Source organism: Hemiscyllium ocellatum, chromosome 7 (genome assembly GCF_020745735.1).
Source record: "Hemiscyllium ocellatum isolate sHemOce1 chromosome 7, sHemOce1.pat.X.cur, whole genome shotgun sequence".
In the NCBI taxonomy this organism is placed as follows: Eukaryota; Metazoa; Chordata; class Chondrichthyes; order Orectolobiformes; family Hemiscylliidae; genus Hemiscyllium; species Hemiscyllium ocellatum.
Genome location: NC_083407.1, coordinates 59606764 through 59626992, shown reverse-complemented (window position 1 = coordinate 59626992; position 20229 = coordinate 59606764). Strand labels below are relative to the sequence as shown.

Below are 20229 nucleotides of genomic sequence, written 5' to 3'. Positions count from 1 at the left end.
AAAGGATAGGTGAACCTTGGGGTTACAATTCCATCTGAAAATTCAGACAATGCAGAATTCTGAGTATTCCACTGGAGTTCCGAGTCTCTGATCTTCTGAATTGGAGACACAAATACTACTACAGAGCCAAGGTTGACATCTTAAAATGAGAAATGCATCAAAATGTGAAGAAAATAATAAATAACATCCCTAATTTATGTTACATAATTAAACTAAAAGAAGGATAATGTTTCTAAAGTAATTCTGATATGAACAGAGACTTTGTATTCATTTTACACTCCTGCTTGAAGTGTGTAGTTTTTTTTATATAACATATATGTGATCATGACAAAATGTTAGCTTTAATGGAACGGTTTTGTTGTAGATTCTTAGCTTATTTTCCATTTTTATTCCAATCTCTTTACTTCAGATTATTTCAGATGTATTTCTCTGCATGTACAAAAACAAAACTCAGATGCTTTAGAATGGCAGTTGTACAACATATTTAGCTTGGAGGTTTTAAATTTAAGACACATTGGTTTCCAGTTCACTGTCCATAATTCTGCAGTAAAAGATAACTACATATCTGTACTTTAAAAATTCTTAAAGTGAAGTAAATGGGATTAAATGCTTGAAATATTAAATTGGATATATCAGTAAAACACCATTCAAACTTAAATATTTTAACTTTATTCACTATGGGCTTTTAGAAGTTTTGCTATTTTAGTTCTAATGTTTCACGTTTTATGTTATATACAGGATGCCTTTGATGAAGTGGTTAAATACTTCGGTGAGAATACAAAGACAACCCCTCCTTCAGTCTTCTTCCCTGTAATTGTGAGATTTGTGAAGTCATACAGGGTAAGAGCGTTTCATGCATTCACCATCCCAAATAATTCTGCAAGAATTTATATGAATTGTGGATATGACACTAACATGTTTGTTGTTAAATGATTGCAACCATACTTTAAAACGCATTGTGCCAGTTTTCTAACATTACCGTTTTAACAGTGCTGTGTTTTTATCAATCCTTCCTAGTTTACAATGAAGGTGATTAAAAAGTTATGAATTGATTACCATCAATATAGGTAGTAAGGATTCTGAGGTGGCGTGTCTCAAATAGACCTTGGGGTAAATTAAATCATCTTACTGTCCAACAAAGAAAGCTCCACAAAGAGGTGAAGTTGCATCATAATATCCCAAGTGTAATAAAGTACAAGTTTTAATTTTTTTTTGATTTTCCTGGGCCACTTTGTAATTCTTAATTTGTATATAAACTAGTTATAAGGCTAGGAAGTCTGAGGGCAAATACTTTCAAGTCAAAATCATCTAATGTAACAATGTAATTTAAACTGGAGCATTGATCTTACTATGAAATGGTATTTATTTACTCTGGGTAGCAAGCAGTGGGGCTGGTGACAGGAGAGAGCAAAATCAACAATTCCAGTTCAAAGATTTCAATAATGCTACTCTGTGGCCAGGGACTTTCAAGGCTGTGAATATCGCACCCACTCAGTCACCCTGTTAGCTGGTGATTAAGTATGATTGTAGGGAGATGAAAAAATAGAAATCAAACTGTGGATCTTTTTTAATAGCAAGCTGATCAGGACAATGAGCTACGGAAGAAACAGGAACAGGCACTTTTGAATAAAATCCTCGAACAGGAAAGTGCATTGGAACAGCAGGATGATAAGGTAAAGTCATGTTGGCTGAGGCCATGATTCACAATTTGTCCTTATTGCATCATGGGCTGAGGACATCTCTGACCAGGCCAAAATTTGTTACGTTTCCCTTAATGTCCTTGGTGATGGTGGTGGTGCTCCTTCTGATTGAATCACAGCAGTCATGTGGTGTATGAACACACACAATGCTGTTGGAAAGGGGGTTCCGGGATTCTAATACAGTGACTGGGAAGGGGTAGTGATCTATTTCAAAGTCAAGATAGTATGTAACTTGGAATGGAGCTGGCAAGAAGCCTGTTGTCCTTATCCCCTCAGGTGACAGAGGTCACAGGTTTGGTAAGTGCTGTTAAAAGAACTTTGAGATGCTCCGTGTGTCTTGGATAATACAGAAACTGGTGCCACTCTTACCGGTAGTGGAGGGAGTGAATGTTTAAGATGTTTGATGGGGTGTCAGTCAAGCACTACTTTGTCTTTTTTGAGTGCTGTTGGGATGCACTCACCTCAGTAAGTAGAGATTATTCCATTGCACCTCAACCTCCTGTCCACTGGATAATGGAAAAATGTGTACTAAGTCGGAGGAAGACTTATTCACTCCAGTGTATCTCACCTCTAACTTGTTCAGATCGCATTGGTATACATATGGCAGGTGCAGTTGACCTCCCTCCCTCCCTGTCCTGCCTTCCCCACTCTCACCTGAGAGTATCTGTGGTGGAAGATTTGATGATCATAACACTGTCTCAGTGAAAAACAACAGTGGATGGACTCAGTTGTTAGCAGTGGTTATGCCTGTCATGTCGGGCACGACACTGAAATCGATGAACGTGGTTCCCTGAGGAACTCCAGCAATGTTGTACTGGGGCTGAGATGACTGACCTCCAAAATGACAGCCATCTTCCTTTGTGCTAGGTGTACTTCCACCCACCTGAGAGATCTGTTGTATATCTATCCTAATTAGGATGGTGTCTGAGCTGTGCAATACGAGATAGTGTCCTAAGTGTGAAAACAGGATTTTGTCTTAACAAGGACAGTCACTTTTACTAACACTTGTATTGACAGATGCATCTGCGACCAGTAGATTGATGAGAATTAGGTCAAGTGGATTTAGTAGGAGGAAGTGAGGACTGCAGATGCTGGAGACCAGAGTTGAAAAGTGTGGTGCTGGAAAAATACGGCAGGCCAGGCAGCATCCGAGGTGCAGGAGAATTGACGTTTCGGGCATAAGCCCTTCTTCAGGAATCACGTTGATTCTCCTGCTCCTCGGATGCTGCCTAGCCTACTGTGTTTTTCCAGCACCACACTTTTCAACTCAAATGGATTTACCCCTTGTGTTGGTTCTCTGACCACCTATTGCAGGTCCAGTCTGGCAGCTTTGTTCACGAAGACGTGGTCAGCATGGTGAAGGATGGTGCTACCATTGCCATTTTTGGGACTACTAGAGTATATTTTCTGCTCTGGTGCTTTAGAAATGCTGCTCACCATAGAGGAGAACTGATTGATCAGCTGAGAGAGTGTAGATGGCAATCAGCAGGTAGTTTCTTCGCAATCTGTGACCTGGTGCTGTGAGACATCATGGAATCAGGAGTCAGTGGTGATGTAGAAATGGATTGAAAATGGCTACAGGATTGTGAAAGCTAAACAAAACTCAACAAAAATTCAACACAACTTGTTCCATCAAAATAATGTCTTTATTAGCAAAGAAACTGCATGCAGTGTGGCTGAACTTGGAAATGAGAGAGAGCTGACCAGAGTTCTGAGTCTCCTCCACAAGTTCACACTTACAGAGAGAAAAGCAGGAATCTTTATACTTATCAAATCTATCAATAACTATTACCATTAAACCAGTATATTGAATTATCTATGGTGTGTTATTACTTCCGAGGTTTATCATATTGACTTCCCAAACCTTGTGGCACACACATTACCTCATAATCTCGTCCTTGTTGGGGGCTCAGAGGATTTGTGGAATGTCCTTATTTAGGCTTAGTCAGTCTCCCAGAATTTATGTGGAGCCAGCTAATCAAACACTGTCTAGCTCTGCTGAGACTAAAGAATTTATGTGGACTTAGCCTATGTGAAGTCCGGCTGAAGTTAGCAATGCTTTGACCTTTGTTAACTTGTGTTACATCCTGGGATTGGCTAGTTTTCCCATCATGCAACTATTGTTCATACAATTCCACAGTGAGGATTTCAAGGCATCTGCCTTCTGATTGTGTACCACCTTTTGGTGATAGAACAGGTCACACTGAGTCATTGCCATACAACCCAGAAGAGACCTTTCAGTACATTAGTCTGTATCAAGCTTTTTACGCTAATATATGCAGGAATGGTGACAAAGCAGTTGGAGGCATTGACTGAAAATTATGATTCTTTAAGACTGTGTCCAACTGCTAATCGAAGTTTGTGTTTCAAAGATCCTACTGTTAGTGCCAAGGAACTTGGTGACTGAATATAATATTTTCTTCATATCCAAGATCCAGGTTGATAACAGGCCACCCTAGTTAACATTCTGGTGTAAAGGAATGGCTAGTAAAGCCATTTTCCGAAGTTACTTAAGAGAGAAGCACATTGCTGTGCATCTGGATTCCCATATAGTGCAGCGTAAAGATAAGGATGGCAGATTTTCTTTGCTAGATTTCCTTGCCTAAACATTTGCAATCAAGATGAATCTTTATTACAGTCTGGTAGATCACGGTCATTTTTAACGATATTTGTTTTTGAATTCTATTTAGTTAATAAACTGAATTAAATTTTCCAGTTCTTCTGATGTGATGTAATCTTATGCCTCTGGATCATTAATCTAGGTCTCTAGATTACTGTTCAAGCAGCATAGGCTATTCTGCTAGTCCATCTATTAATGTTAAACTTACAAATTCATGTAATATACTGGGAAATCTAGTATATTAGTAAAACTAGTGGAAACTTCACCCCCATTTTTATGTAGGCTAGTCAGTTGTCATTATCTCAAAAGTATTTGTGCATGAATTAGAACAGTTCCTAGCTCTGGAATTTATAGGAGTGATTTGATAAATAATTTAATTCCCTATCATAAAAAGCTAACAGGAGTATACTTGAATAGTATATTAACCAAATAACCAAAAATTCTGAAGGCCACCAGCGAATTTATCAGTGGAAGGGATAAAGAGGAAATCCTTCAGTGATTGGAGTTCTACCAGACACACAGGAAGAGTTAGAATTGTCTGAGGTCAGTAATACTTGCGAAGTGTCCTTAGTCCAGCTGCTTGCAACTGCTTCATTAATGATGTTCCTTGATTCTCATGTTAGAAATGGGGCTTTATCTGGATTTCAGAACCTGTCAGATTACAATAGTACCTGCACAACATCCACAATTGGGCTGACAAATAGCAAGTAACATTGCTGCTATATATATGCAGTTAATGACCATATTGTATGTCAGAAAACCCAACCTGTTATTCTTGCTCTCCGGAGGCCCATCATCTCTGCCTATCACACCTGAATATGATCTAGATTGCCACTGAATTGAATCAGCCCAGTCAATGTTGCGATCGGACTCAGGCTCGCTACTTTGCATCTGGTAGCTTAATTCCTGTTCTTCCACCATTACTGCTACACTCTGCACCAAGACACAAATCAAGAGTGCCACAGGATATAATGGGAGTAGCTGCAGCGAAAGTGAAGAAACTCAGCACCATCTAAGACAATGCCGTTTACTTGATTGGTGTCCCTGCCTATTGACTTAGTACCTATATCCTAACCTAATGGCATTAAATACTTCTGAATTTTGAAAGACTTTGTAAACTTCAATGTTCTGTAAATAACTGAAGGTTAAAAATCTGTCTAAAGAGTGCCTGGACAGAACATTTAGCCATGATGTTAAGACAGCCAGTTTGTTTCTAATGCTGTTGTTTAATTAAATTTCAGTCCCCGTCGCATAAAACCAAGAGACAACAGCAGGAGTTAATTGCAGAGCTGAGGAGGAAACAAGTTAGAGAGCACAGACAGGTCTATGAAGGAAAAGATGGTGCCATTGAGGATATCATTACAGGTAAGGAGAGTCAATCTCGCCATCAAAAACGAGACCAAACTTTACTGAAACTTCTGATTCTCCTTCGTGTTCCTGTGCAAGCAAATACAAGCCCATCTGCAGTGATGCAAAACATAAAACATAAATTTTCCAGCAAAGTGTACCTGATATCTGCACTTCAGGAAAACATGGTTAATGGCATTATTGTCTTGTGTGTTCGTTTTCCCTTTCTATCCTCATTGACTACTTGCCTATCTTGTATCATCCAGGAGGGCAGGATGATCCTAGCCAGTAGCATTCTTACAATTTGCCAGTGACCTATTTTATTTTGACAGTGGGAGATATCCTTAATGGTAAATGGAGTAAAATTTATATAAGGAAATCATTTCTCGTGATCAAGAAGTGTTGCACATTGTGGCCCACATCAAGCTGGATGAATGATGGACAAGACCGTATACCTTTGTATCTGATAGAAATGAGTACTCAGCAGACCTAAAACACTTCAATTGGGGTAGGAGATAACTGATCCAGTGCCAGGACTTCACTAACAGTGCTTGATGCTAGCAGTCAGGAGTCAAGTCAGGAGAAAGTGAAGTCTGCAGATGCTGGACATCAGTATCGAGTGTGGAAAAGCACAGCAGGTCAGGCACCATCCAAGGAGCAGGAGAATCGACATTTCAGGCAGGAGACCTTCATCAGTAATGAGTGGTTGATGAAGGGTTCCTGACCTTCAGACTCAGAGGAGGAAAGATTTAACTTGAAAAACGCTGAAGTTATTGTGTTCAAGCACGTTGTGTTAATCTCCCAATGGAAGTAAATAACTAAAATGCAAGGGCCCTTGCCTTTGTATTTCAGTGTGCATCTGTCCTAATTGTTGATTGCATTCAGAATTGGTCCAGAATATACACACATGGAGTGCAATCAATTCTTTTGACAAAATGTGTAAAATTTCAGACATCCTTATAAATTGGAGTAATTCTGTAACTGTCAGTAAGGGCTTCACATCACACTCCACTTTTTAATTTAAAAGTTTCACAAACAAGGAAGGGGTGTACACTGAAGTGAACTTAGCGCTTTAGAATTTAATTGCAGATTGTAGTTAAGTGCACTAGGCTATCTTAACTTTTTCCCAGTAGTGTAAAATGGATGACATTGGATAGCTCACTACCAAGTGTCATGACGGAGTTTGATATTGCTTGTTTTACACCATTATTGTCAAAAGTTAATAATATCCCATATACTTTTAACATTTGCTGTATTCCTTCTTGCAATTAATATCTTAACCTAACACCAGGTAATTTTGTTGTCTAAAGTTTTTTAACTGCTTATTTTAATAAATGCATGATGTAATACTGTAATATTTGCTTTATGTTAACTCTTCAAAATGGATGCTAATTCATAACTTGTCAATATGATATTTACAGATTTCATGAATTGATTTTTCTCAATGCTTTTTAACAAAATCTATTTTTGTTTTTAAATGTCTGAAGTAGCTGTATCTCAAGTTAGTTGTCAACTAACCATTTACTAGTACATTAGCTTGTTTACTTCTTACTGTTTCCTCTTTGTCTTGTTTGGCTGTTATCTTCCATGCAGTGCTGAAGACCGTGCCCTTTACAGCCCGAACAGCCAAACGTGGCTCTCGGTTCTTCTGTGAATCAGCTTCCTCTGAAGATTCCCATTACTAAAATATTACATTTTAACAACTGAAGGTCTTAAAGGTTGCTTTTTTAAAAAAATAAAATACTTACTCCGTTTCTTTTCTGGCCACATGAAGTACCTCAAAGCATTAGGATATGTTACATTTTGGGCATTGTTTTGGTCATTTCCATTAAGGCTGCATGTTTTAAAGTCACTGATGACTGTTGTGCATTCTGGCTGTTTTAAATGCATTGGTATGGTATTATTGTATTGGCTGTTGTTCTGATACATTACTTCATTGCTACACCATGCTCGAGCTTTTTGTTTTTACTGTAACCCAGCTGATAATGTTAATGAAATGTTTGGTGCTATGAATGGAGATGGTAGAATTGCTCTGCATGAAAGTATTATTTGTGGATTTAATCAGTGCATGAATTGGAAAGTATTTTAAAATCTTGCTTGCTTGCTTGCGGACTATTCTGACTCGAGTCATTTTAACTACATACATGACTTAAGCTATGGTAATTTCTCAGCATATGCTGTTGTTTTTCTGGCTTGTATGTTAACGTGCATTTGCACAATGAATGAATTCAATCAAAATGCTTGCATTGAACGACTTCTAGTCAAAATCAAAACTAAACATGATCATTAAAGCATTTCATCTAATACAGCATGTCCATCTCAAATTTACATTCTATTCTAACTGATTTCTCATTAAAAAAACATTTTGGTGATCTTACCAATTTTCAATGATCATTGAATGAAACTCTAATGTTACTTTTTACCAATTTGGAAATTATGATGATCTCTGTGTAACTCTGTTGCATAGTGTTATGTCATGTTCTGTCTTGTTGAAGTCAGTCTTCAAAGCAGCTTGTGAATTTGTTTCAACTGAACTGAATTGTGAACGTGGACTCTGCCTTCTCTGCTTCTGCTGTTTCTGCAACAACTGTAAAATCTATTCTAACCTCTCCTTCAGCAGCTATTCTACTGCAATGGCTAACCTGCACTGGAAATCTGGAACATTAGAATTAGAGTTATTTATTCCCTCTCTCTCTAAAAATTTAACCATCCTTTGTGTTTTTTCTGTTTAGCTCTAAAGAAGAATAATATCACTAAATTTCCAAATTGTCCCTCGAGGGTAAGGAATGTTTCTTACACAGCGGTGGTGGAGGACGCACAGAGCTGGCAAGCATCGCTTTTTCTTGCTACAGCTATACTTTGGCAGACATCTGTAAAATATCCTTATGATAATGCAGAAAGTTAGACTTTTAGCAGTTTGTAATTATTGGAGAAAATTAATATTTATATGGATTAGGTTTTCTTTCAAATGGAGTCGTAAGTAGTATTAATGGACTGCAGCTGTTTAGATGTTAGTTTCTGTGAAAGTTCACCTGTCTTTGCCAGAAGTTCGAGAAAACACCTGATCAAGAAGCTGATTTTGGTACTATTTCTAGGTGTCATTATCCCTTTGGGTCAGGTTGCATCCAGACCCCCAGATTTTCAGAAGTGTTCTGAAAATTAGCTGAAATGTGAATTGTGCAGTAACACAAGTGCAAGCCCTTTTTAAACACAGCATGGTAACCATTAATATGCTGCTATTTGACTGAAAAGACAGATGCACTTGTGATGGAAGGAGAAAGGCAGAGGCTTAGCATTCAGGATTAGATTGGCCTTCAGTTTTTTGAGGTCCATCTTGAGGTAGTAAGGGGCAGGAAAAGATCTTCTTTCAGGAGGATGGCAGCACAAGGCACCTTCCAAACAAACATGGCATGGACCAAACTTGCTGCAATTATAATGAAGAACTGGGTTCAGTGCTGCAAAAGGTTTATTGCCTTTGTTTGTCCTGGCAACAAAATGCAAGGCCAGATCCTTATAACAGCCCTCTGGGTGTTTCATCTCCAGTAGATACACCTGAAGGTGCATGTTGACCTAAACATGGGATAAATGTGTGGCCAAGGCACTAATTCCTCAGCAAGACTTAAAACCACGGTGTTGCTGAGCATATGCCAGCATCCAATATGTGCAACTATTTAGATAAATGAATTGCTGGCATTTCTCTATTGTCTGGGCTGGAGAAGAAGACACACAATACCTGAGAAAAGACACAGGCAGGAGGATTGCAGATCATATTTGCCATGGAGAAGGAAGCAAACCACAGCAGAATTGCAATTTGGAAAGGCATCATGGGTAGTGGTGGTGAAGATTATGAAAATATATCACAATCAGTAAATTACAGGGATGGAAAGCACTCTTCTGACAACATGCTAACAACTCAGCAGCTATGTAAAGCCTCAAAAAGAGCTTTTGTCCTTCGAGGCTCGTTTGCATGACCTCTTCTAGTGTTTCTGTTAGGCTTCGTCCTTTGTGGAAATGACGATAGTTCAGGGACAGCACTGCAGTTAACCCTTGCAGCAGAGGCATCAAGTAAGCACCCTAATGTCTTAAAAGCACATCCTCTACTACTGGCAGTCGAGTGATCGGCAGATAGTGAGCACGATGAGGTGGTCGAAGCAGAACACGATTGGCTGAATGAGTGCAATATATTGAAAAAACAGGTGGAAAAGCTTATTTGTAATTAACTACTGAAAAGTCACCATTTTTTAATTTCTCTATTTACTGAACCATAAGATAAGTTTGCTGAATTCTTGTACACTTTATGGTCTGTTTTTCCAGGATCGGTTATTACTTTAAATAATCTACTTTACGTGAATGAATGAAGGCACTGAGGTGAAAATAAAACACCTGAGAAAAATAGCATTTAAGGCAAATATAGGATAATAGGAGTTGCTCATTTCTGAATACTGTCTCTTTTGAAATACCTTCTGGGATTGCTCACTGCACACAAGCTGCTTTGCGAGATCGTCTTCTTATTAAAGTTGATCTTTTCTTCATTGCTTTTACATAATCTTAACATCAACTTCATTTTTACACAGATCTTAGGAACCAACCGTACAGGCGTGCAGATGCATTGAGAAGAAGTGTGAGAAGACGTTTTGATGAACAAAACTTGCGTTCAGTGAATAGCACTGAATTGGCATTGTGATGGAGAAGGAAAGTGTTGAGAGTATGGGTGCGTTTGAATGATGTCTGCATGATGAATGCTTTGTTTGTTACCATGTAACTACCAGACTGGCATGCTGTTGGAAACAGGGATGAAGACAAGAGGAGGAATCACAGGCAATCTGTGTGGGCTAGCAGATGTATTCAGCCCAAGATAAGTGCCTAAATGTAAAATTTCCTCTCAAGCTACACAGCACAATGTTGCTGCAGTGTAATTGTTGACATGACATAACTGTTGAGTTTTATTATATACAATAAATTTTAACAAAGTTGTAAGCTAAAATTAAGTGTGATCTCTAAACTGTTTTACATTTGACATAAAACTGTTGAAGCCGAGAAAAATGAGTGGAGATGCTTGTTGTTCGGTGGAGATAAGGAATGATGCATGTGGAATAGCTTGCCATAAACTGTTGAGGCAGTTTATGTTTTTTTTGTATTCATTTGATGACTGGACACTGTACTTGCATTGCACAGTTTTATATTGGGCATGATCTAATCGAGGGTGGAATTTAGTCATTGAAATAGAAAATCAACATTTGAGCATTGGTGAATACTTCATAAATGATCAACAGATACAGTACTATCTTGTATCAAAAGAAATTGAATGCATTGTGAGGATAAACCTTGTAGATATGACTAAGGTATTAACCCCTAACTAAACAGTATTAAGCGTCTAAATAGAAATGTTACTGGACACAGAAGGTGTAAAATTGTACATTAACAAGTAGAAATTCATGTACTTTTCTGAATATGTACCCATTTGGCTTATTTTAATGTCCTTGGTTGCATTGCCTCACCATGTTGATTGTAAAGTTTATTGTATAGTATTTAACCACTGAACTCCGTTTGCATTTGGCTCCTGTGACCCACTTGTGACTGGCATTTTTATTTTGTTTCGAACAATGTGTAGTTATATTTAGATAAAGCTGTTCTAAATGTACAGATATTTTGCTAGGAAATCAGTGCATTTTTATGGTTTTTTACAGTTTTATTCACTCAATAGCCTCTGGGTAATATTGTACATATTGTTTAAAAATATTGCAGCAGCCTGTGCTATACAATTTGAATGTTATTTTAACTTATAGTTCTGTTTTTATATTTAACTGACAGTGACCAAGGCTTGGTTCCTCTTTATCAGATTAACTTTGGCATACAATTTCACTGCAAACATAGTTTTAAAAGTCATATGCTTTATATCATTTTTACATGGTGTGTGAATGGTGCATAGAACATGCCAAGATTGTGTATTTTGTTCACTGGCAAGTAAACAAAAATGTTGATAAGAAAAGTGCAGCGTTCAGTTTTTGGCAACATCTTGAGTCAACTGACCATTAACTTTAAGTTAATACATGCAGCAAAATTGCAGATTGTGGTAAAAGAATTCTATGTTGCCCTGGATCAGTGACTGAAATGTTGGCATGTTCTGCTCATGTACTATAGTTTCCTGCTTGTTGGCCAAATAGAACTGTTTTATATATTAAAAAAAACTATTAAACTAGAACCCAGATTTGTTAATGGCATTTGGTCAAATAAATACCTTTACGCTACTACATAAATCTGTGCTTCAAATGTCCCTGCATATATTTGCAGTCAATCGCCACAGAAGTTTACACAGCTACATTTTACACGAAGGATGGGGCAGAACTTCTGCCTGACCCCTCTCTCACAGGGAGAAAGGTTGAAGTAAAGGCAGAGTATTGATTTGTCATGAGGGGTGATTGGAAATTCGAAGGGCTAGAAACCTTAAATTAAGCAGTTTCAACCTCTGCATTGAGGAATTTGCACTGTGGGTATTGGTTGGATCTTACTGAGCTGGTCCCAGAAAACTGGATTCAGTAGTATAGCCCCTCACCTCTATATTAGTAAACCTGCTGTCAATTAGCTACTTGTGTCATTTACCTCAACACTAGTTCTTAAAAGTTAATGCAAGTGTTCATAAAATTAGCTTCCAATTTTATTTTCATTCATTCTTGCTAGAGAGGATGGTAAAGGAACCAGTCAGAAACACACAAGACAGTACAGGAGCCTAATAAATCCACCTAAATATGTACACCTATTTCACAAACAAACATCTGTCACAAGATTAAAGGTGGACCATTTGGGACTGAGGTGAGGAGACATCTCTCAATCCGAAGAGTGGTGTGCCTGTGGAATTCATTTCCACAGGAATTAGTTGATGCCAAAACACCATGAATTCAAGAGGTGACTAGATATTGCACTTGGGGTGAATGGGATCAAAGGTTACACAGAGAAAGCAGGATTAGGCTATGGATTTAACTATCAGCCATGATAGTGCTGAATGGCTGCCGCCTGCTCCTATCTTCTATGTTTCTATCTTTTTAAGTGAGCTGCAAGACTAGTCATTCCATTTAAGTACAGTGATGAAGTATCCATAATCAAAGTACTTCACCTGGGACTAGAAGTAGTAGATACCCAATTATATTGCTAAAATTTGAACGAATTATCCAGAATGTTTTGAACAATGAAGGAATTAAGGGTAAGGGTGAGAAGATGGGTAAGTAGAGCTGAAGCCATGAAAAGATCAACCATGATCTTTTTGAATGGCAGAGTGGGCTCCAAGGGCCAGATGGCTTACTCCTGCTCCTAGTTCTTAAGTACCCTGTGCTTACCCTGTCTGAATAGGAACATGTCAATTATGAAAACTGTGGTTGTGAAAATACATCTGCACCTTATCAACTATTCACTGTCCGATTCCTGATGTCATAGACCAATTCTGTAAACTTGTATAAAGATGCTATGTTTTATATGGTACAGGATTAGTTGATCAATAATTCAGATGTTGAGACTGATTTCAGCAGAAAACAAATTTTAATGTTTCTGTGTTAAAACATACAAAAATATTCTGCTCCCTTACGAGCAACACTGAAGTATTTCAGACACAAGTATATACAGAGATGGAAAATAAACCCTCTGCTGCATTTCATGCCTTGGAAAATTAAATTTTAGAACAACTTCAATAAAATTTGCAGTACTGTTTGGGAAAATGAACTCTGCTGCAAGTACAAACATTTCTTTGCTGCATCATGCTCCAATTTTTTTTTGTATGAACATTTTCCAATGGATAAAGACAAAAATCTCCTTGAAATTACAAAATTAACTACAATAGAACAGGAATCCAAGCTATCAAGATTCAGAATAAATTTAGTTTTGAATTACTAATAGCAAAAAATCCTGCTACATTTTCATGGCACACCTATCTAATATTCTTTCCATTTTAATATACCTAACAGGTCACTTGAAATTGTGTGATGGCAAGAATCTAGACAATTCAAAGGTCCCAGTTCTCACAACACAGCTAGCTTTGTTCAGTTGGATATGGAAAAAACTACTTGTGTCAGAAATAGCAGGTAGCTCACTCTCTATGAACGTTATCTTCAAAGGCATGAACAGTTCATTTATGTTATGATTACCCAGGGATTTTCTCCAAATTTCATAATGTGTGATGGCATAAATAAAGTTTAACCAAACAATAAGATCCACTGTTTGTGGCTACTCCCACAATCAGAAGTAAAACAAGCTAAACGATTTCTGGGCAAAACTGTGGAACTCCCTTGTCTTCAACTTTCCAAAAACACTTATGAACTGCTTACAGTTTCTGACATCAGAAGCTTGCTGTTGGATATAGAAACAGATCAGAAGTGATTTTTCAACTTGTACACATTAATAAGGGTACAGGTGCTTTTTGAAGAAATCATGGGTATGTTTTAAGACCCATAATGAATATCCAGTATTGTAGCATGATGTGCACCCAAACTTAAGCTGGTTTATCTTGGAATCAGAATGATTTATCTACATAATAAAGAAACTCCATTGTTCACATATTGAAAGTTTGAGGGATCTGCAATATTTTCATATCATCATATCCCCTGCAAATTACAACAGGTTGTCAAAACATTGGAGATCACCTTCAATTCTTTTCAGTATGTGTTAAAAGACTGCCCTCACCCAACTTTTGACTAGGTTGATTTATACATACACGTGTTAATTATTGGTCATCATCAAGTTGCTGCAAGAGAGTTCGCCTTCGTTTTTCCAATTCCCCCTCACTTAGCTCACTATCTGAGGTTTCCCAATTTGCCTGTGGAGAGAAAGTATCACAACAGTCAATTTGTAACAGTCAACCATCAATGTTCTGTATTTAGTACTTACATACTTTTCAAATTAGATTTGATGCTAATGCATTACAGATTGTCACTCATTTAAGTCATCATGTCTAAGTTCAGAGTTTATGCATGTTAACTTGACCTAATGTTATTTTAAATTATTTTGAAAAAAAAACACTGCATGCTTAAACTTTAATGTCAGTAAATGGAATTAGAAAATTTGGGTAGTTAAGACTCCTTTTTTTTGGTTAATAACAGGTATCCATTTTGATTTTTTTCTTAAAATCATCCTGCAGTTCTCTTCTGAAATGATAGAGCAATGTGTTTGAAGACAAGACAGATTAAGGACTGTGACAAATTCAGAAGATTTTTTTCTTCATCCCTTGTCTCTCCGTCAGGGGTAACAATCACTGTCGGGGAGATATTGTTTGGAAATGGAAACAAACCAACATGGTACCTATATGAAGAAAAGCAGGCTAGATAACGACAAACATTTGCTGGTTATGTACTTAACATTGATTGAACAATAGAATCATTCAAACCAACGTTGCACATAATCATTCTCTAAACAACCTGAAGACAACTATGTGCAAGTGATATGCTAAGTAAAGAAAACCAGGAGATCACAGCAAGGCAGACAGCATTCAGAGAGAGACAGCAACTTAACATTAAGTTTAGATGATACTATCAGAGGTCAAAACTTTAGCTTATGCTGTCTGACTCACTGTAATCTCCAGCATTTGTTGTTTTAAGTACTGATTCCAGCATCTGAAGTAATTTGTTCCTATTTGCTAAGTAAACATTGAAAATCTGAATGCAATGCACCTAGACTTCCAAATTAACAAACCAAAATTCCTCATGAAAAGGACAATCGAGAACGTGAACTTAAAGCAATGCATTACTTAGATAAGACTTGAAGATGAATAAGAAAATCCCCCAAAAGCAACTGTTTTGAGAAGTGAAATTTGCAGGAAAGTTATCATGGGGGATATGGGTGAGGTAGAGATGAGCCATGATCTAACAGAACAAGGTTGAGCGGTTAAATAACCTATCCTTGTTCTTGCATTCCTAACTAAAGCAGAGGACATTCAACATGGAAATAGGTTTTTTGAGATCAAACTTTAAATTACCATATATACTTGAGAATATGTCGATCTCATGTAAAAGTCAACCCCCTATTTTTGGCCATATATAAGACAATAAGATTCAGCAGCAGAAATTAGGCTATACAGCCCATTGAGTCTGCTCTGTCATTCTCCTAGAATTCTTTGAGTTTGACCCAGGTGAGTAAATGGATGGTGTCTACCTGGAATTTGAGAAGGCCTTTCCGCACAGGAGGCTACTGAGTATGGTAAGGGTCCATGGTGTTTGAGGCAAGGTGATAGAGGTCTGGCAGAAAGCAGAGAGTGGGGATAAAAGGGCCCTTCATGGGATGGCCGCTGGTGACAAGTGGTGTTCTGCACGGGCCCGTGATGGGACAACTTTTCATTTTATACATTAATAATTTAGATGAAGGAACTGACGGCATTTTGGCTAAGTTTGCAGACAATACAAAGATAGTTAGAGGGACAGGTAGTATTGAGGACGTGAGATGGCTGCAGAAGGATTTGGACAGGTTAGGAGAGTGAACAAAGAAGTGGCAGATGCAGTACAATGTGGGAATGTGAGAGGTCATTCTCTTTAGTAGGAAAAATAGAGGCATGGACTGTTTTCTGAATGGAGAGAAAATTCTGAAGTGCAAAGAGACTTGGGAGTTCTAGTCCAGGATTCTCTCAAGGTAAATTTGCAAGTTGAGTCAGTAGTTAGGAAGGCAAATACAATGCTGGCATTTCTTTTGAGAGGACTCTAATATAAAAGGATGTACATCTGAGGCTCTATAAAGGCTCTGGTCAGACTATATTTGGAGTATTGTATGCAGTTTTGGGCCCCGTATCTCAGGAAGGATGTACTGGCCCTGAAGCAGGTTCAGAGTAGATTCATGAGAATGGTCCCACAAATGAAAAGCTTAACATATGAGGATCATTTGAGGATTCTGGGACAATACTTGATGGCGTTTAGAAGTACGAGGGGGATCTAACTGAAACTTATGAAATACTGAATGGCCTGACAGTGGATATTGGGAAGATGTTTCCATTGGTAGGAAAGATTAGGACCCAAGGGCACAGCCTTAGAGTAAAGGGAAGATCTTTCAGAATGTTAAAAATTACACAATTCCAGGTTATAGTCAGCAGGTTCATTTGGAAGCACTGCTCCTTCATCAGGTGGTTGTAGAGTATAAGATCATAAGATACGAGTTTACAGGAGATATGGGGAAACCTCTTCCGTCAGAGTGGTGAATCTATAGAATTCAATGCCACAGAAGGCCATGGAGGCTAAGTCATTGAGTACCCTTAAGATGGAGATAGGTAGGCTCTTGATTGTCAAGAGGATCATGGGTTACAGGGAGAATGAAGTTGAGAAATTTATCAGCCATGATAAATTTGACAGGCATGACTCTCCTTGATGAAACCATGCTGACTTTGGCCTATTTTACCATATACGTCCAAGTGTTCAGAAATCCCATCCTTCACAATGGACTCCAAATTCTCACTCATGACAAAGGTTAAGCCAAACGGTCTAATTTTCTGTCTTTTGTCTTACTTCCTTTTAAAACAGGGGTGTTACGATAGCGATTTTCCAGTCTTCCGGGATCCTCCCTGAATCTAGCAATTCCTAAGAGATCACCACTAATGCCCCCACTACCTCTTCAGTTATCTCCTTTAGAACTCTGGGGTGTAGTCCATCTGGTCCAGGTTATTTAACTGACTTCAGGCTATTCAGTTTTTCTAGATCCTTCTCCGTGGTGATGGCTACCTCTTGCCCACTCACCCTCTTGAATTTTTGGGATATTACTCATGTCTTCCACCGTTAAGACTTACGCAAAGTAATTATTCAGTTCCTGCACCACTTACTTGTTCCCCACTATCTCTCCACAGTCATTTGCCAGCGGTCCAATGTCCACTTTTGCCCTTTATATATCTAAAGAAAGTCTTAATCTTCCTTTATAGGCACTTTACCATAATATTTAATCTCCCTCCTCATTCATTTTTTGTTGCCCTCCAGTGGTCTTTGTAAGCTTCCCAATCCTCTGGTTTCCCACTACCTTCATCACATTGTATGCTTTCACTTTTGTTTTTATGCTATATCCAACTTCCCTAGTCAGCCATAGTTTCCTCATCCTTCCTGTGCCATGCTTCTTTTTCATTGGGGTGAATTTTTGCTGTGTCTCCTGAATTACTACCATTGCTGTTCCACTGTCTTTCCTGCTAGGCTCCTCTCAGTCAATTCTGCACAGCTCCTCCCTCATGCCTCTGTAAGTTGTCTTTATTCAGCTGTAATATCATTACCTCTGATTCTATCTTATCTCTATCAATCAAATTCCACAGTAAATTCATTCATATTATGATCACTGCCTCAGTAGGGCTCCTGCACCTTAAGCTCCCCTGATCATGTCTGCCTCATTGTACAACACTACATCCAATATTGATGTTCCCTAGTAGGCTCCACCATAAGCTGCTCCAAAATGCTATCTTGTAGACATTCCAGAAATTTATTTTCTTGCAATCCACTACCTACCTGATTTTCCCATTTCATCTGCATAGTGAAATCCCCCATGATCACGGTAACTTTGCCTTTCTTACACCACAAGATGGATACGGTATGTATCTTGCACCCCAGCTCCTGTCTACTGTTTGGATGTCTGTACGTAACTCCAACTATGGTTTTTTTTTACCTTTGTGGTTCCTCAATTCTACCCACACAGATTCTACACCATCTGACCTTACTTCGTTTCTTACTACCGAAGGAATTAATTTCTTATTAATAAGGCAACCCACCCTCTCTGTCCACTTGCCTATCTGTTCGATGCAAATCCTTGGATATTCAGCTCCCAATCCAGATACCTTTGCAGCCACGTCTCTGTGATGCCCACCACGTCATACTTGCCAACTTCAATCTGCGCCACAAATTCATTTACCTTATTCCTTATACTGCAAGCATTCACATATAAAACCTTCAGTCCCATATTTACTGTCCCTCTTCTCATTGTCATTTGTTTGTCTACTGTGGTTGAAGTTTGATTGCTAACCCTTTGCAAACACTGACCTTTTTTTTATGCTGGAGACTTTAATAACCACCTGAGTTCTCCTTCCTTATCATTTCTTTCATATTTTTCACACAGTTGAGTCCACCCCTACAGGTGTTAACCTGCTGCTTTATTTCCAAGTGGGTTAAGTTTTACCCTTACCTTCCCCTCCACTTTCTAATTTAAAGTCCTGTTGACCAGCCTATTTACCCTTTTCACTAGAACACTGGTCTCAGCTCAGTTCAGGTGGAGACCATTCCAGTGGTACAGATCCCTCCTGTGATTTGGTGTACAATTCACAGCACTTTAGGCTACAGATTTCTTAAGTTCATTATTGAACGAGCATTATAATTAGTACAATTACTGTGATGCAACACTTATCTTATTTAGGAATTGAATTTGTGATAAGCCTATATGCATTTACTTCACTATAATTACCATGCAGCTGTTATTTCTCATGGTTACAATGATCAGTGAGACTATATGAGTTGAAAATGTGTTGCTGGTTAAAGCACAGCAGGTTAGGCAGCATCCAAGGAATAGGAAATTCGACGTTTCGGGCATAAGCCCTTCAACAGGAATGTTGCTGATTCCTGATGAAGGGCTTATGCCCAAAACATCGAATTTCCTATTCCTTGGATGCTGCCTAACCTGCTGTGCTTTAACCAGCAACACATTTTCAACTGTGATCTCCAGCATCTGCAGACCTCATTTTTTACCCGGAGACTATAGGAGTGTCAAATGTCTGATTAAAAAATACTCATCAGAAATAAAAGCTTAAAATGTTAGTTTGACAAACTTAAACAACAGTAGGCGAGAGAAAATGGAGGGAAATGGAAGAATTTGGTGCCAAAGTTTAAAACTCATCAAGTCAGAGTCAGGTGATAACTCCCCTTTGTGCGCAGCTCAGCTGAGGTCAGTTCCCCTGCAGCACTTGTGGAATTATTGTCATTCACTATGCTTTCTTAATTTGTTTAGAAATCAACTGGGCTTCTGCTAATGATACAGTATTGTGGATTACAGCATGAATTTCAGCCCCTCAAATGTCGTATCAATGCAATAGTCGACCCCACAAATTTAACCTTAAAGTTTGACCTTTACACGAGTTTCCATTGTAGGTAACAGCAATGAACAAGATTGAATCAAATGATCTAGAAATAAAGGTGAAGCCATGCAGCAAAAATGAAAAATGACAAGTGATGAAAAAATAAAATCATATAACAAGCAAACTTGCAGCAATTTTAATCCTGGTAAAAATTACTGGACCAAAGATCTTTTAATGAAGTATTTTGGTCAAAATAGTGAAGTCCCACAAGCTTTGTACAAAAATTAAACTGATCTTTTTGCTATGAACAATTATCCAAATGATCAGAAAATTACATACTGTATCTTTGTTGGTAGCTTTTCTGGGTGATTTGTGCTTTGACTGCGATCTGTGTCTATTTCTTTCTTTCTCGTCATCCCTACTTCTTTCTTTTTCTCGTCTATCCCGGTCCCTTTCTCTTTCCCGTTCACGTTCTCGCTCTCCTTCAGATTCAGGAGTAACCTATATGGCAAGGAGAATAATGATTTCAAGAACACAGTTGTTTTGGATTTTTACACCACTGTTTAAGA

General features: G+C 38.2%; 2 protein-coding genes across 13 annotated transcripts in view; one reads left to right on the top strand and one right to left on the bottom strand.

Annotated features, from left to right (window-relative positions):
* LOC132817097 (formin-like protein 2) overlaps positions 1-11883 on the top strand; it is a 266557-nt gene extending 254674 nt beyond the window's left edge. The window contains exons 23-28 of one of the 7 annotated variants that reach the window (XR_009644853.1): positions 739-840; positions 1575-1673; positions 5562-5685; positions 7261-7385; positions 8400-8446; positions 10242-10283. Coding sequence is in view for 5 of the 7 variants with exons in the window: in XM_060827241.1 (XP_060683224.1) it covers positions 739-840; positions 1575-1673; positions 5562-5685; positions 10242-10351 (435 nt within the window). In the remaining 2 variants the exon portion in view is untranslated. Of the gene's footprint in view, positions 1-738; positions 841-1574; positions 1674-5561; positions 5686-7260; positions 7386-8399; positions 8494-10241 lie in introns of all 7 variants that reach the window. The other 6 variants (XR_009644854.1, XM_060827246.1, XM_060827242.1 and 3 more) reach the window with 6 other exon arrangements.
* A 1295-nt stretch (positions 11884-13178) lies between these two features.
* The window catches only part of prpf40a (PRP40 pre-mRNA processing factor 40 homolog A), a 69804-nt gene continuing 62753 nt past the window's right edge, over positions 13179-20229 (bottom strand). For all 6 annotated transcript variants that reach the window (XM_060827239.1, XM_060827240.1, XM_060827235.1 and 3 more), the window contains 2 exons: positions 20000-20161; positions 13179-14467 (listed from right to left, as the gene is read on the bottom strand). In XM_060827239.1, the coding sequence (XP_060683222.1) occupies positions 14375-14467; positions 20000-20161 (255 nt within the window). In that variant the 3' untranslated portion in view covers positions 13179-14374. The remainder of the gene's footprint in view (positions 14468-19999; positions 20162-20229) is intronic.